We start from the raw sequence: 15,311 nt of genomic DNA on the forward strand, positions 1-15,311 counted from the left end.
TTTAGGGCATAAAGTGATCTCTGCAGAAAATCCATCCCTATGGACATCACTATCATGGAATAAGAGGTACTATGGTTGATTTATTTTTTTAATCCAATGAAGCTTAAGTCTTAGTTATCCCTTTCTTCGGGAGGGATAGCAAACCCCAACTATCTAACAGAAATAACTGGTGCGTGGCAAAAGGAAAATGGATTTATACAATTTTAAAAACATAATTTAAATATAAAACATAATTAAAAATTAAATATTGGTGTGCCTTGTAGTGTCAAAATCAGATAGTGCAAAGACATGCATGGAATTTAAGTTTTGTTAATAGGGACATTTAGGTACATCTACAGAACAATTCAGAGGGTACAGGCAAGACAGTAAACATGGATGTTCTGAAAACCAGTGCAAACCACCAGAACTTAGCAGAACTTTTTTTTCGGATTATGGTCCTGCTTCGGTTCGTGGAGAAATCAGTATTTACACTGCAGCTTCAGGAGCCCAATAGATGCTGGTTTCATTACTCATTCTGTCACTTGCTTTCTGGGTGACCTTAGGGGAAAAAATTACCATTTCATGCCTCAATTTTCCTATGTGAAATAAAAGGATATCAGCATTTCACATTCCCTTTAAAGTAGTCTGAAACAGAGATTAGACATCCTACACTGAACAACAAGTAGAGCTGTTGTTGTTAGCTGTGTCTTGAAATGAGTGTGACAAAATATGTCTCTGGTGCTATTGGCCTTTGGAATCAGTATTAAAAAGCACCTTGATCAATACTTCTTGCCTGCAAATGCTACTTGCAAAACCAGGTAAATCTGAACAGCTGCAGGGAAACAGATTGGCAGAGTCAAGCAGTCCTTGCTCAACCAGCACATTTCAGTACATTATTCTTGGCTCTGACTCCAGCTATTTTCAACAGCACTAAACATTCATTAGATTAAATCAAATGAACCACATTCTTTAAAAATAGCCAGAGCCTTGTTGTGCCAGTTGGAAAAAACAACAAGTTTATTGGGTACTAAAACAGATAAAATAAATTAAAATAAATAAATAAATGGAGTCATATTCCCTCCTGGTGCAAGAGAGCACAGCTCCAAGGAGAGGTTTTTGGCTCCTCAGTTCAGCACAGTGGTAGGCAAAAAAGAACATTCTCAACTAGCTAAACCAAACAAATTAAGAAGAAATATAGACAGTCTAGCACAACCTCCATGCTCAACTGCAATGTAGGCATATGTTCAGCAAATGTTAGGATATATCATCCTTATCTCTCTGTTGTGGATGTCAGCACAGGGGGATTTATGGCAGCTTAGAAGAGTTGCCATGACCTACCAGCATCCTGGCACACCAACTCCGCTCTAAAGCCAAAGGCCACAGCCAGACCCATCTGCTCGGCTGTGATGGACCTCACCTTTACACACTGCTCACCCACCTCTCCCAAACATCACTAGCCCCACACTGACACCGGCCTGTCTTTCCTTATTTACAACCCATCTTTTCTCTTTCTCTGCATTCTGTGAAGATGGAAGATCTACAGAAGGACAGAAGTTGCTTGGAGACTTATCCCTGAAAGTATCTTATAGAGATCATCAAGTAAAGGTGGATGACTGTAGAGCAGACGACAGAATAAGATACACCTATTTGCTTTCATGTGATTCAGTCTGTTTTCAAGGGAATTTAGATTTTCCCCCCAAATATTCAGGTAGGTACAGCCCTACGGGATGGTTTCACCTGCTTTTGGAGCAGAACATATCTGCCCCTTCAACCTCCAGCCTAACTTTGCCTCTCAGAGATCTCAGAACAGATTCCTACACTGTCCAATTGGCACAGGACCAATTCTCCTATATATACAGCTTCTTCCTAAGCAGTAACCATTTGCTTACAGCGAGTTGCTTAAGAAAACAGTTACAAGCTGGTGTAAAGCACAGCCCCGTTACCGTCCTCCCAGACCTCACTGTAGGCTCACCTGCCCCTGGACTGGTTCTACCTCTTCAGCAAGGTCTTGTGTGAGCAGAGGGGACTGCTCTGACCTGCCAGCAGTACCACCAGATGAGTTATGCTCAGATGAGGCTGCAGCAAAGAGCCTCACCCCACAAACCAGTCTGACCTGGGAGGCCCCGTCAGCCAAACCACAAACCACGTTGTGTCGGTGCAGTATCGATTGTTTGCTGGGGAGCTGTGCTGGATGGTGGGCACATCCTGAACGAGCTGCTGGTCACAATAAAAAACCCAACCCTTCAGCAGAAAAGAGTGAAATAAAAATTTAAAGCAGGTTTGTGTTTGTTTCCTGAAGCACTTATCTCCATTAGAACAGAGACATATCTTTAGGAGTTACAGCAATGCCCAACGACAGAAGACAAGAGGCATTAAAGCGCTGCCTTTCGGACATGTTTTGGCTCCTGTCTTACTGTGTTGGGCCTCGGAGGGGAAATCAGGAGCCTATCTCAGCCCATCACAGTCTGCTTCCCAAGACAAACAGGAGCCTCGCCCACTGGTGCATGACAAAGGTGAGTTGTTCTAGCAGCTACATACTAACAGTGCAACAAAAATGTTCCTAGCCTGCTTGTCCCGACTTGCCTGAGGTTGTTCTATTTGGTGGTAGAAGCCACAGCTGATTTTCCTTTAAATGCTATTTCTCTTTCTTTAGAGTAAGTAGTTACCTGTTTTGGTTTGTTTGTTTGTTTAATAGAAGAGTATTCAGACTATTTTCCTGGGATGTTCTGCAGCAAATTGCGAGTTCTGTTCATCACCTTTCTCCTACCCAGTACCCAACACAAACAGGGTTTAAGACAAGCTAAAAGAAAAAATTCAAAACTGGCACACATTATCTGCTGCTTAGGGGGAAAAATTTTCTCTGTTTGGCCAGTCTGGAGGAATTGCACTCAAATTAAAATAAAATTCAATGTCAGTATTGTAAAAGCTTATATTTATTTGGGCCAAATTACTGCATTAACTGTATTTTCCACTTCCCTTTTATTCTAAGGTAAAAAGACTGCAGAGAAGTTCTTACCAGGCAATGTTTAAGATGGCAAAGCTTTCTGATTTACAACACCAGATCTAAGACAAGCATAAAAGAATCTGTAAAGCTGCTATTGAAACTTATGGCGGGTATAAATAACAAGGGCACACATAACAAGCAGCCTGCTGTGCAGAGAATTGAAAAAAAAAGTAGTTTTAAAGCTATTTTTATCAGCTGGTGGAATGACTGGCTAGAAAACAACCCTTCCTTTTTCAGTGTGGAGCACCTCTGCCTGCTTTCATTCTTTGGTGTCCATATACCAGCAGTTAGGATATTTTGTGGATGTTGGCTCTCTGACAGACAGGATTTCTGCTGATGTTCTGTACTGAAATGCTGCTCCTGTGAATACCATTCTAGCACCAAAAACCCTGGAAATCACCCTTCTGCTTGGTACCATCAAACATTGCCAAAAGCTGTATTTCTACACACTGGAATTTCCAATCACCACAAGACAGAAAACCCTCTAGGTATTTCTTCAAGAGGGACAGAAAACCCTCTAGGTCTTTCTTCAAGAGGGACAAGTACATGATGCCATGGAGTACTTTTTAATTCCTATGTTCAGGCAATCTCTTGGTATGTAACAGTTCCACATTACATGGTAGTTCCATGAGCACTTTGAGTTGTCGAGAGCCAATAGTCCTGCCAAATCCTTTTGGTGCCTTTTCTGTCTCTCCCAGGTGCCTGCTCCTTCCTGCTGTTTCCCCTGTGCCAACAGAAATGTTTGTGCAGCCTCACAGTGAATCTGATCCACAAGTGGATCCAGGTTAAAATTAACCTAGTGGGGAAAAAAAGTTAAGTTTTAGCCCAGATTGGTTCCTTGATCTGCCTTCATTCTCCTGTCAGCATTGCTCAGATTTCACTGCAAAAGCCTCAGGGTGTGTGGCTGTTGCATCACCTGTGCTGCTGTGCTCTTCTGGTCTGGGTGATCCCACTGCTGTGCTGGATCTTGGCTGCTCAGGTAGGCACAGAACACATTCCTCGTGCTCAGGGAGGTTCAGCCTCCTGGTATGGGACAAAATGGGTACTTCCAGCTGGCTGACAATCTTCTGCTCAGCTGAGAGAAGCACCAGCCCTAGTGCTGCTGAGCTCAGGCTGTCTCTGCTGTGCCTGTTTTATGATGGCAATCAGGAGCTGATGGGAGAGGAATGAGCATTTCTGCATTTTTACGTGCAGAAAGGCACATCTTTGGAATAATGAAAGGCTGCAGCAGATTGAACACTCCAGAACGTGTCGAGCTCCCAGGTGAAGGCTGTGTCCCAGCAGAGGTCCTGTGGAGCAGCACTGTGTGTGCACAGCACAGCCACAGCAGATCTGGCTGAACACATGTGCAATGAGGGTTATGGGGGTAAAGCCTGAACAACCTTCACCAGCCATCCATGCACAGATCTTTTTTCAATAAGGTTTTTCACAGGTCAAATTGGTACCAAGAGCACCCCAATTCCTTCACCCTGCATGAAACCTAATTTGACTCTGTGAAAGGAAGAATGTTCTTATTTCACTGAGTAGGAGTCCTGCAGAGTTAATAAGTTCTTCGGTGCTTTTCTGAAGAATGCTATTTGGTTGTTAAAGCCAGAATCTTTTCTCTGGTAGCTAAATGCAGTTCCCACAGATTTCCAAAGAAACTGGATGTATGTTTCTTGGCAAAATACAGCTATTAACTTAAAATCCAGAAGATACATGAAATCTATAGAGAAAATAAAGAGCTGGGTAGTCTTGAAGAAGTAAAAGTGAAACTGCACAAAGACCTAAAAATACCTTTTAGAAATGTATCTTGGGTTCAAATATTTTGGTGTTCCTCCCTAGTCTAGGACAGAGAAAAATGCCCTTGAAATATGATCACTGGGTGCTACTGTTGGACTTGTAATCTTTTTGGCTTGCAAAAGCAAAGGCCAATAAAAAAAACCTGACATTTGGCATCAGGCAGTATAATGTTATCAGTGAGAAAAATGGAACCTTAGGTTCTCTTCATTGAAAACAGGAGTCACCAACACTCATGAGCTGCAAATTGTCTTGCTAAGGAGAAGTCAGGGCTGCTTTATCAGTGAAGTATTGGATAGTGGATGACTACAGTTTTTCTTGGAAGGCACACATTTAGCGAGGCTGGAGGCCATCCCAATCTTTCCTGCAATATGCAAGCAATTATCTCTATGCTGTGTAAAATTTAATTTGTATTTTGTAAACTCTGTGAAGAAAAAAACCAAACTTATTCAACTGCATTACAATTCTTCAGAATAAATGACTATTCAATGCATATGAAGAATATATGATACAAATGTAAAATAGCACCTTCTAATAAATGCTTAGGACATCCAAGGACAAAAATGGTTTAACATCGGTTTTCCTGTTCTAGATTGCGAGAGACTTATTTAAACAGATTTAAGGAAAATGCAGTCAAAGATGGACTCTGCCTGCAAGAAAAGAAAAATATAGTTCTGGAGTTAAAGACAACATTTTTATAAAGAAATAATATTCTTTATGAGAGCAGCTAATATGAATGGGAAAAGATACACTGGCATTTATGTGAATGACCTCCTGTTCTAGACTTTTAGAGCATCATAGTTGCAATAGCATTAACTCTACTTTCTAAAATTTGGGATTAATCTGAACTAAGCAAATTTGACATTGTTTCAGCCTCTTTTGCAAAATGTGTAACTGGGAATAAGTGCTCTGACAAAATGCTTGCATAAATGACAGGAAAATCAGGCTTCTTGTGTCAGGATCAATAGATCAAATATGTGCAGTGTGCTGAAGCAGATACACAGAAACATAATTTCTGTTACCGGAAATACATTATTTAATACACATGTGCTTTGCATCATGGTTTGCCTATTTCTGGCTCAGACCAGTCAGGGAAATGGGATTTTTAGCAGAACTAGTTCAATTCAAAACATGCTCATAAAATTGTTGTTTAAGATTAGCAACAGAAGGATCAGCCCAGCAGTATACAGGCCTTGCAGGGTACAAATACCACATTTAGGATTAGTCCCTTTAACTGTCTGGAAGCTGACAGAGTCGGGGGGGGCAACATTTTGGGGATGCCAAAATCATCAGTCATTAGTATTTGTCTTACTGCAATTCTTGCAAGGAGCAGTAGTTATAGGTTCAATCTTTGTGATAGTGCTGCTGAAAAGTACATTCACAGTTTGACATTAAGTTAGTAGGGATGCCAGGTCTGAACCCAGAACCAGCAGTTTACTTTTCCCTTTGTGCTTAAACTTTTAAAATTTCAGGGAAAAGGACCAGTGAGTTAGACAATATTGAGCAAAGCAGAAAACTCTGAGGAACACAACAATGAGTGGTGATGTACTGAAGCTGGTTACAGAGCAAAAAGCCCAGGCAAACAACTCCCATCCCACTCTTCACCCCACAGTCCTAGATGGATTAGGGTTCAATGTCCATCTGTGAAAATGCTAAATTTAGCCTGTGCTCAGAGGAAACACAAGATGCAAGTCATGCACATGCTCCCGCTGATCTTTGGGGATGACCTTCCTGTCAGCTCCATGGGCCAAGTGCTGCAGAGCCACCCCCTCCTCACCACACCACTGTATTTTAACACACACAGCTGAATACAGAGGAAAGAGACTTTACCCAAGGAGCTATTTTTATACCCTTTTTCCAGGTGCTTGTTTTTCGCTGGGGGGGCAGAGCTGTGGGGATGCTCTGGCTGTTGGCTTTGGGTCAGAGCTGGTGTAAACCCTGGTGGTACAAACTGAACTGCCGGCTTGCTCTGGTGTCTCTGCACTGCACTGAGGCACTGCAGCTCCCACAAGGAGAAGAAACAGAAGGCACCCACGTGGTTCCTTTGCAGCTAATAAAAAGGATATTCAGACCATTTTCAGCAGGTGCCTCCCGTGGCTAACTGTGGAGAGCACTTTGGATGATCCCTGACCCTGAGTACCACAGCAGGAGAGCTGAGTCCTTTCTCAGTACAACAAGCACTGCTCAAGCTCTGTGAGCACCATTTGTGGTGCTTCAAAGGCCTCTCTCTGCTCTGATGCTGCTAACAAGGAAAGGCTGAGCTCCATGAACAGCCACATGCTGGGATCACTGAAGGGCTGGGGACTGGTTTAGAGTCAGGAAGATGCCTCTGGTCTTCCCCAGGCCAAATGGGATCCTGCATAGCCCACATTACTCTAGAAAACTATCTAAATTAATTACAAGTCTAATATTTACTCAGTAGAATAGTCTTTGGTCTTTGTGGTTTCCCAACAGCTGGGACATCAATATGTGAGCAATAAAAATTAACGTTTCCTTTTCCAGCATGAAGACAAGCTGGGAAAAAAAGGATTGATGCAGCCTTGTTTGTCAGCATGCATGCTCAGCTGAAGTCCTCTCAGATGGCTTGTGGGGCCAGGAGAGGGCTGTGGCCACCCACTCACCCATCACCTGAGCAGCCAGGGGCCAGCTGGGACCTCCCCTTCATGAGCTGCAGCTGGGGAGGGAATTCTCACTTCTCTGCAGGACAGCAAAAGGGATCTATCTTGGTTGGCTTAGCCTGGCCCTGAAAAGCATGAGCTGGCCCCAGGAAAGGAGACTGGTAAGGCAGGCAGGAGAACCAGGAGGGCACGGAGAGTTTATGACTCTGGTCTTCCTCAGGGGCTGTGCAAGGAACTGCAGCCCTGAGCCTGACACAGAGAGGGATTTCACTACTGAGTTTCTCTCCAGTTTCCTTGCCAGACCAAGTACTGAACCCTTTGGCACTCTTGGGGAGTCTCAGTGGTCCACAGCATTTTAAATTCCCTCAATTTTTCTTTTTTTCAGTGATAAAAACAGCAGAGACACTGTACTGTGAAATTTGGGGTTAAGCTGACAGCAACTATGTGGATAAATTTTACCCACCCCCTGTCAGAAGGGGAAGCAAAGGCAAAGTAAACAAGAAAATTTGCAGGCCTTCTCTCTTTTAAACAAAGAATCCTGTGTTTAAAATAATAAAAATCCACTGTACAAAAGCAAAGCAACTTCCCCCAAAATAGCCTTTCCTGTTTTATCAAAGCATTCATTAAAATTGTCCTTCTCCATAAAAATAAAGGTAGAGTACTGGAGGCCTTTTGTTTTGACTAGATAACTGAAGCTGAAAGAAGCTGAAGCAATAAATATAAATGACTTTACTGGTACTTGATATGTCCCCATGACTGAATGTAGGTGTTACTATCTGGTGATGCCATACTGAAAATAAAAAATAATGAAACAGAAATACCACCTCAGTGAAATAGGGCTATTCACAAACCATGGAACAGCCTGCACACTGTCTGCACCTTGAAAGGATGGCTCCCACAGCCTGCACATGAGCTGTGTCTGTGACTTGTAGGGGAGGACACATATTTCCAAATTATTTGTCAGTTTAGTTCTGTTTTCTTGATGTACCTGACAGGTAAAACCCCTGGTAGAGCTACAGGCATAGTGATATGAATACCCATACACAGATATGGCTCATACTCTCAGCCTTGGCTTGGCTTACCCCTTAGACACAATGAAAATCAGATCTCATCACCCATATTTGGTGATATTTGAAATTTGGCTGCATATTTGTGCATTGTTTTTATTATTTTCAAGATAACTGTGCCCAGGAGAAGGTATAAGCATGGATAACTCCAAGGATGGACACTTAATGGGTGCCTGGGTTCTTCTGCAGGGTGATTGTGAGGTAGGGGAAAGCACAGAAGTGTGGGATCAAAGTACAGCAGCAGGGAGGGGAGCCAGGCATCAGCAGCCCTCCAGCACTGTGGCAGACACTGCCCACTGAGGTAGAAAGGAGAGACATGATGGGGAGAGCTGTGAAGGGCCAGCAAAGTGAAGGCAGACAGACTTTGATGAGAGGAGGGAAAGCCAGCAGAGGGAAAGGATGACGTGACTGAAATAGCAAAGTGCTTTTGAATTCTTTCATCTTTATTTTCCTGCTCCTTTCACAGCTGCATGGAGCCACACTTGGATACTGAGGCAGAGCAGCAGCCCTGAGCTGGGCTGGGGCAGACCCTGATGCCAGCCCAGAGAGCTGCCATGTCCTACCACACTCGTGACCAACTTGTTACAGCATCTCGACTGCAACTGAAAAGGAGTGAAAATGAGCATTTCCTGGTGTGATTTTTCTATGTAAACCATGTCTTGAACTTGTAACAAGGATGCCATGAGGCACTTAATGCCAGCAGAAGGGGTCCATGTGACCTCTCTTGAAAGACAGCATATACTACAAAATTTTGATTCTGAACACCCTTGTTGGATCAGTATCAGGAACAGAAGTGAGGGTTTGTTTTTTTAAATTTAAATTAGTCAGGTTCCCATTGCATATTTATATTGACAATGGGAGCCTGAACATTGTTTGTTTAATAGGAACCCCATGACCAGCTTATGTACCAGTTAAATCAACTGTGTTACCTAATGAAATGTTTCCTTTAGTTCACAGCCTTACAAACGTTTTAATTGACTTCTCTTCATTAAGACTTTCAAAAACAGAAACAATTTCTCAGTCTCCACAAGGACAAATGAAGTTATAATGCAGCACACTAAAACTTCTAAATTGTCCTCACACAGCTCCCCTGGGATATCAGGAGTCATTAGCATGGAATATGTTTGCAACAGAGATTGTTTAAAACACAACTGAGAAAGTGCTTGAGCCAATGCAGATCACAATTTAAAGCTCAACAGGAACAAGGATATAACAAAAGCAGCCTAAACTCTTTTCCTGCACTGAAACCCAGGATGTTCTTAAAAAACAGAGATGTGGGAAGAAACAATTATGCTTTTCCCTACACAGATGATTCTTCTGAGATCAGGAACTGGAGGAAAGAGTCTTTCAAATACAGCTAGAGCTGGATTAGTGTCACCAGCTTTGCACACTAATGCATTAAATGACCTGCTCTTTCCCACGTGGAGAAATTGCCAAAATGCAGGTCTCAGTGTGACCTCTTTTTTATTGATACCACTCTTCTCACCAGCCTGGTTAAAGCCTTATTCTGCTTCCTGCTGTCCCAGCCCAGCCTGCCGTGGGACCTCTCAGCCCCAGGCTCTCTCAGGCTGTGGGTGACCCCCAAATATGGGAGCTGTGATTGGCACAGCACCAAAACTCTCATCCCTCCTGCCCAAAGCCTGGTGCTCTGCCAGTGACTCCTGGACAAAGTGATCCATATGGGAAACACAGGCAAGATGGTAACATACACCCTGCAAGATCTGTGTTTCCTCCTCCTCTGAAAAAATCCAACTCTTTGTCAGTTTGCTCTGGTACAAGGACCCACCACTGCCACCACAGCCTTGCTGTTAAGTGGACTTTAGCCTGCACAGCAAGATGTTTGCACAGCTTCTTAAAAATATGTATTCCTCCTCTCCTCCAGAGAGATGCACCAAACAAATTATCCAGTGGGCAGGATCTGCTTTGGGGTCCTGAATAGGACCCTCCTCTCATGTATCATCAATCCAAAACAAATGCCATGAAACCCTATCTCTTTTTTAATGTCCTCTTTTTCTTTTTGTGATGGAGGTTGCTTAAAATTACTGCAAGAACCAACCTCTGTTTTTCTTTGAGTTACCCCATGTGCTTGATGTTACAAGAAAAGCCCTGTGTAAAGGGTTATCAGATAATGACTTTTAAGACCAAGATTTCATCTTATTTTTTCATGGGCCAAATTCAAATTGGAAATCACTCAAAGTTAACAGGTTGCCACCAGGAATATGCTTGGCTCAGTGGGCTTAATGAAGGTCATTAAATTGCTTTCTATCCAAGTACATTTCTCTCTCAAATTGAAATTTATAGCTTAATACCTTAGAGCTCAGTTATAGGATAAAAGAGACAGAAATAAAAGGCACAGCTTTCCTGCATATATTCATATGGGATAGTACAAACAGAGCTTCATTTCTAGTACCAGAGATCTTTCTTTTTCCTTCCTAGGAATACTAGTCAGAAAAAAATCCATCCTACAAATTCTGGAGCCCAGTAACAGAGACTGCAGACAAATTCCTTTTACTCAGTCATCTGTATATCACTTGCAAAAGGTTGATCCCAGAAACCTGTTTGCCTTTTTTCAGAGGGTAATTGCAAACACTGTCAGATCATCAGAAAGGAAGGACAGGCAGGAGGATACTTGTGCTCTGGGCTGTAGTCAGGTTATGAAAAAATCAAATGTGTATCCTCCAAAGGAACACAGCCAGGAGTCAGACGGAAGGCTGGGAGACCAGTCCTTAAAGCCTCTGCATTCTTAATGATCAACAAGAGAGATCTGTACAGATATTTCATTACAAAAGGTAGGAAATGTTGTCTTCTGGGTGTGTTCCATTATATTCACACCACGCCTTTCCTTTTGCAGTATTTTATGTTAATTCACCACCGATTTTCAAAGGAATGGTGTAAAAGAGTGAGAGCCAGACAGAGCACATGTTCAGTTGTGAAGTTTGGTTTTGCATTTCTAGTGGCTTTCAGTTGGACTGTTCAGAAAGGCTTTGTGAGGACTTGCTTTACAAAATGTTCTGGTGACCCCACCAAATCATTCAAGCCTTCATCTATTCAGATGTTGGCTGACATATTACTTTTGTTAATTTTTCATTTTAAGGACAATAGGTAGCTTTTATGAGCCATGATTTACATTTATCCTCCATCATTACTTATAATAGGACCAAACAGAGTAATTTGCCGTTTCTGTCTATGAAGATGTAACTATGTTTTGATACTTTGCAAAACTGTATATTTCTAAAATACATGGTAAATACTATTGTTAGAAATGTTAACTTTTGAGTGCAGGTGCTTTCTCTTATTGAAATTACTTGTGCTTGTAAAAGCAAAGAATTATGTGCCTTGGTAAGTGTAAGCAAAATGCAGCTATTAACCTGCTTTCTGCAACTGTGTATGTTTACATACTTGAAGCAGACCAGGAGCATCATCAATGTTGATATAAGATGTGCTAGCCTTTGTTCTGGGCTGTAGAGAAAGGTAAGATTTTGTGGACGCCTAGACCAAGGGATTCTGCATCTAACCAGTGCCAAAGCTCTACTGGAAGTAGAGAAGGGCACAACTATGAATAGTCAGAAACCATTTGTCATGCTAATCTTTCCAGAACCTCATAAGACCAGCAGGCTCTTTCAGCAGCTACTGCATTTTCCCCTTTAAACTTACTCCTTTCTTCATTCCCAGCATCTGTTCTTTCAGTTTAAACAATTTCCTGTTTTCCTAATAGAGGGAGAACTGATTAGACACAGAGCCTATTTGCTGTACACTGGCCAAAATTGTGGACTGGGTGGTTATTTTTATTATTTCTAGCTGCACTTCTGGAGATCCCATTAATTCTGAGGCTCCCTGATACAGCTTTGGTATGTGCAGGAAGAAAATTGAGGCCAAGGGGGAAAGAGATATAAAGGAAATAAAGGCCATGAACACACGGCTGGAGCCAGCCTGCCCCAGACTCCCTTGCTTAGGGATGCTGGGCCAAGAGGCAGCTCCAGCCTGGGAGCAGTGGCAGTGTGTTAGGTGAGAAAACCTGCCCAGATGCAGGCAGAGCATGCCAGCAAAGCCTTGCTGCTCTGCTGACACAGCCTGGTGGCTTCCAGCTATCAGTGGGCACGGGTCCACCAGCCACAGCCCAGCACTGTACCCATCCCTCCCTGCCTGGGGCACAGTTATGCCCTGAAGCTCACACAGTCATGCCAAAAGCTGAGTCTCCATGTCCCCTGCCAGCCTTCAGCCCCTGCCCCACCCCAGAATTTCCTGCTTTCATTTTCACAGCCTACTCTTGCAATGTTGAAGTTTTATTTCATTTAAGGAAAAGCTCTACAACCTGACACTCCCAGATGTGGTTTGAGTGGTGTTTCACAGTGCCCTGGAGCAGAGACACAAGCCCAGCTGCTGGACCACGCACACAGCAGACACGTCCCCAGCTTCCTGTGAGCCATGCCAGCCAGTGACTGCTCTTACACAGACCAGGCTGATTTTCAGCTTTACCTTTCTGTTAAGTCACAGATAATTTTTGTGTAAGCAACTGAAGCACTTCGCAGCTGAGGGCCAGGACAGGCTCCCGTGGCAGCAGCAGCAGCAGCAAGGCCCTGGGAATGGAGCAGCAGAAGAGCTGCCAGCGGGTCTAAGAAGTGCATGAGGAGTTTGGAGCTCACACTGCAGACAGAGCTGACAGCTGAGGGGATCAAATCTGAGAGAAGCTGAGCTCTTGTCCCCCGGGTTTGGATCAGATCCTCTTGCAGGGAAGCTCTGATAGCAGACTCTGGCCCCACAGCACTGCTCTGTCCTGGGCATGTGTCCCACTCCCAGCCTCTGCAGCGGGAGCGCAGGCAGGGAGTGAGGACAAACTATAGCTCAGTTTCAGTGCTTTTTCTCCAAACAAACAAAACCACAGAGCCTAACTTGCTCAAGAAACAATGGATCAAATTCTATTTCTCTTAATGCTGAGTGGAAAAAGAATTTAAAAAGACAGTTCAGGTTGCTGGCTTCCAGTCAGGAGTGGGATGATAGGAACCTTTCCTCCCTGGACATTACTTGTGTTGTGCATGGCCAGAAGTGGGGCCATAGCCAAAAGGAGACCTGCTCTGGCCACACTTAGCTGAAGCAATCCTGGTCTATCAGTCTGGAGCATCTCCTAAGCCTGGTTGAATGGATGCTGTATGTGGGACACACATTGCTCAGAACAGAACATCAACTAAAGAGGCCACAGACACCACAGAGACAAACAATATTCACCACTTGTTGTGAGTGAAACCCCAGCTCTCAGGGTAATACCAGAGATGTGTTTTGTTCCACACTTACTGTAAAGGATTCTTTCCCCATTGCACTGTGCCATTACACACAACGTCTCCAGTTCACAAGTGCTCACTGGTGGCCTCTTTGCATTTACAGACGAGGATATACTAAAAGAACATGAGCTAGTGTGCACTTTGGCAATCATAATATAACATATCCACAATTGGGGGCATCCTGAGTATATAGACAGCATGGTTTTCCCTTTTTCTAGGCCTTTAGGCACTGAAAACAGTCCCTCTGTTGTTTAAAAGTCTTATATTTATCCAGAATCTCAAGACAATGATTACCACATAGCATAAGACGCACATGTACAAACACTGATTCATGGACATGGAGTCAGGCTAGTGCTGTGCCCATTCACAGGGACCTGGGAACAAAACTCACCAAGGACTGGACAGCCTTTTACCCACTGACTGCAGGAGCAGCCCAAGCAGCTTTGCACTTACATGATACAAAAGGGGAGACCCAAAACAATCTTCAGCCAGCTGGGCTGTTGCCTACCTTTTCCTGAAGGGAAGAAGCAATCCATCTCCACGCTGCTGCGGGAATGGGAGATGCAGAGAGAGCTGCTGGGGACCAGACCCTCCTGAGGTGGGCTCCTCTCCGTGGTCCTCACCAAGCACCAGCCTGGCCTCTCACTGGGCCTCTCCAGCAGCTCCACTGTCTGCCCCACCTGAATGCTCAGCTCGCTGCTGTGGCCCGCTGTAAAGTCCTGGAGCACCACAGTTAGTTCACACCCTCCAGACAACTGCCCAGGTTCAACAGGGAGGAAAAAAAAAAAAAAAAGGAATAGATGTTAGCGAGGGTAGGATGAAAGCAAATCATCTCTGCATCATATTTACACTGGCAAAGAAAGGATTTGTGTTCCTTAGAAGCCAAGTTAATAATTTGTTTTGTCAAAGTTCAACACGTTGTGCCCCTGGTTTCCTTTGCTTCTTATTGATTTTGCTGGGCTGAAGTGAGACACCAAAGCTACCCACCCAGTAACCTTTTGAATGTTAGCTGTGGGGGAGTTTTTGAGCTGTGAATCTTCTAGCTGTGAGTGTCCATCAGAAACCCTGGGGTTTTTTTGTTGCTTTAATTTCTGGGTCACTTTCTAGCTTGGCAATAGCCCAGGATGCCTCAGTGCTGAGCTTCATGGTGTGACAACTCCCAGCTCATTCCTCTAGAGCAAGGCACATCCCACTGGCCACCAGAGCAGTGAGGAAACAGCTTCTCTTTTCTTGGAAGGCAAGAAATGTACCCTCATCTTCCCAAAGCTGCTCTTGGGACCTCTTGGGAGGTATGAAATCCTGATGGGGCAGATCAGAAAAGCTCCTCCCATGCTCTCTGATGGAACCCAGAGGTGTAAATATATAAACACAGAGTGATTGATTATATGCTGACTTTCAGGATTTGTACCTAGGAATAAATGTAACATTTTACTTCCGTACTGAGTGCTGGAACTGCTGCTTTCCTTCAGCCTCACACCCTGTGATTTTCAAAGGACAACAGTGGTCTGTGTAACCACAGTCCCTGTATAGCCAGGGACTGGGAATATAAGCATTTGTGTGCACATAAAGAAGTGATTGTACAGGTTTG

At 43.7% G+C, this 15,311-nt stretch overlaps 1 protein-coding gene across 14 annotated transcripts in view; it reads right to left on the minus strand.

The window, feature by feature from the left end:
* KALRN (kalirin RhoGEF kinase) overlaps window positions 1-15,311 on the minus strand; it is a 477,147-nt gene that overhangs the window by 81,152 nt on the left and 380,684 nt on the right. For all 14 annotated transcript variants that reach the window (XR_014956495.1, XM_085584162.1, XM_085584156.1 and 11 more), the window contains one exon: window positions 14,232-14,478. Coding sequence is in view for 13 of the 14 variants with exons in the window: in XM_085584162.1 (XP_085440288.1) it covers window positions 14,232-14,478 (247 nt within the window). In the remaining variant the exon portion in view is untranslated. The remainder of the gene's footprint in view (window positions 1-14,231; window positions 14,479-15,311) is intronic.

This window comes from Lonchura striata, chromosome 7, assembly GCF_050655825.1.
Source record: "Lonchura striata isolate lonStrDom1 chromosome 7, ASM5065582v1, whole genome shotgun sequence".
In the NCBI taxonomy this organism is placed as follows: domain Eukaryota; kingdom Metazoa; phylum Chordata; class Aves; order Passeriformes; family Estrildidae; genus Lonchura; species Lonchura striata.